The 1,986-nt window shown below is 46.0% G+C and overlaps 1 protein-coding gene across 1 annotated transcript; it reads left to right on the plus strand.

Annotated features, from left to right (window-relative positions):
- Positions 1–529: 529 nt before the first annotated feature.
- NPY2R (neuropeptide Y receptor Y2) lies at positions 530–1,781 on the plus strand. The gene has a single exon (XM_010161536.1). The coding sequence runs from the start codon at positions 532–534 to the stop codon at positions 1,687–1,689; it is 1,158 nt and encodes a 385-aa protein (XP_010159838.1). The 5' UTR covers positions 530–531; the 3' UTR covers positions 1,690–1,781.
- Positions 1,782–1,986: the final 205 nt, after the last annotated feature.

Here is a 1,986-nt window from a genome sequence, read left to right on the forward strand (position 1 = left end):
CTCTGGTATCAAGGAGGGGCATAAACCTGTAAGAATTTAGTAACTGTTTAAATGAAACACTTTCCATTAAGGAAAAGCTGGAAGATTATTATGCTAATAAAGTCTGGATGGTACCGTTCCATGTAGAATTCCCATAGGTATTAATGGAAGTTTTGTGCTAAATCAGCAGTAGTTTTAGGTAGTGGATTGTAAAAAAGGATATGCTGCCCAGCAGGATCTTAATCCTTCTGCATTTACTTAGGCAAACTTTGTCTTTGAAATGCTTTTGAAATCTGTCCCAATTTTTAGCAGGAGTCATGCCTGAATAATATTACAGGATCGGGCTTCAAATGTAAGGGCAACAGAATTTAAATATATTAAGACAGATCTTCTCTTAATCCTGAGATGTAGACCGTGGGTTAGAGAAGGAAAGAGCTGTAGCTTTAGCAAGTTACTTCTTGTCTTAGCCACCGCAGACTGATTTCTCCACATGTTCTTGTACTGGTTTGTTTTCAGGGACAGGTCTGTTGCTCAGACCAGGCTGCTGCAAGGATGGGGCCCCTGGAAGCTGTAGGCGAAGAGAACCAGACAGATGAAATGAAAATGGAGCTGTTCACCAAGCTGTACTTGCCAAGATACACCACGCCGCTCAATGAATTGGCTCTGGACCCTAAACCAGAACTGAAGGACAGCACAACACTAGTTGAAGTGCAGATAATCCTCATCTTTGCTTACTGCTCCATCATCCTGCTGGGGGTGGTCGGGAACTCCCTCGTCATACATGTGATCATCAAGTTCAAAAGCATGCGCACAGTGACCAACTTCTTCATTGCCAACCTGGCAGTGGCTGACCTGCTGGTGAATACGCTGTGCCTGCCCTTCACTTTGGTTTACACGCTGCTGGGCGAATGGAAACTGGGCCCGGTGTTGTGCCACCTGGTGCCTTACGCCCAGGCTCTCGCTGTGCATGTGTCTACTGTTACTTTAACTGTGATTGCTTTGGATCGGCATCGCTGCATTGTCTACCACCTGGAAAGCAAAATCTCTAAGCGGATCAGCTTCCTGATCATAGGAGTTGCCTGGGCTGTCAGTGCCCTGTTGGCAAGTCCTCTGGCCATCTTCCGTGAGTACTCATTGATTGAGATAATTCCTGACTTCAAGATCGTGGTCTGCTCTGAGAAGTGGCCAGGAGAGGGGCAGCTTAACTATGGCACCATCTACAGTATCTCTATGCTCCTGATCCAGTACGTGCTACCTCTGGCAGTCATCTCCTATGCCTACGCCCGTATTTGGACTAAGCTCAAGAACCATGTTAGTCCTGGGGCTGGGAATGACCACTACCACCACCGGCGGCAGAAAACCACCAAGATGCTGGTGTGCGTGGTTGTGGTGTTCGCTGTCAGCTGGCTGCCGTTTCACACCTTCCAACTGGTCAGTGACATTGACAGTCAGGTGTTAGACCTGAAAGAGTACAAACTGATCTACACAGTGTTTCACGTCATTGCCATGTGCTCCACATTTGCTAACCCCCTCCTCTATGGCTGGATGAATAACAACTACAGGACGGCCTTCCTCACTGCCTTCCAGTGTGAACAGCGGCTGGACTCTATCCATCCTGAAGTATCAGCAGCTTTCAAAGCCAGGAAGAAACTAGAAGCAAAGAGGATTCAATTCCCTGGAGACTCTTTCACACAACCTACCAATGTCTAAGACGTCTGACTTTAAAGAAGAAATGAGTATGTGTGGACAAAGGGATAAATCCATTTTGACACATGCAGTTTCAATGCATAGTTTTATTCACAAATGGTGAAAGAAAAGTAGCAGGGAAGTCAAGGCAAGCAGTGTGATTTGGGGGGAGCTGATTGGCATCAAGAGTATGTAACTATACAGCTCTATGTATGTAACTCAAACAGGGTAAGAGACACTCCCATCCCTCCCATCTCTTTTTGACAAGATTAAATGGTAAGGGTGGAGTTTGCTGGTTTTGCTATAGGAAAACAAACGTTT

Source organism: Eurypyga helias, unplaced genomic scaffold (genome assembly GCF_000690775.1).
Source record: "Eurypyga helias isolate BGI_N326 unplaced genomic scaffold, ASM69077v1 scaffold14421, whole genome shotgun sequence".
Taxonomy (NCBI): domain Eukaryota; kingdom Metazoa; phylum Chordata; class Aves; order Eurypygiformes; family Eurypygidae; genus Eurypyga; species Eurypyga helias.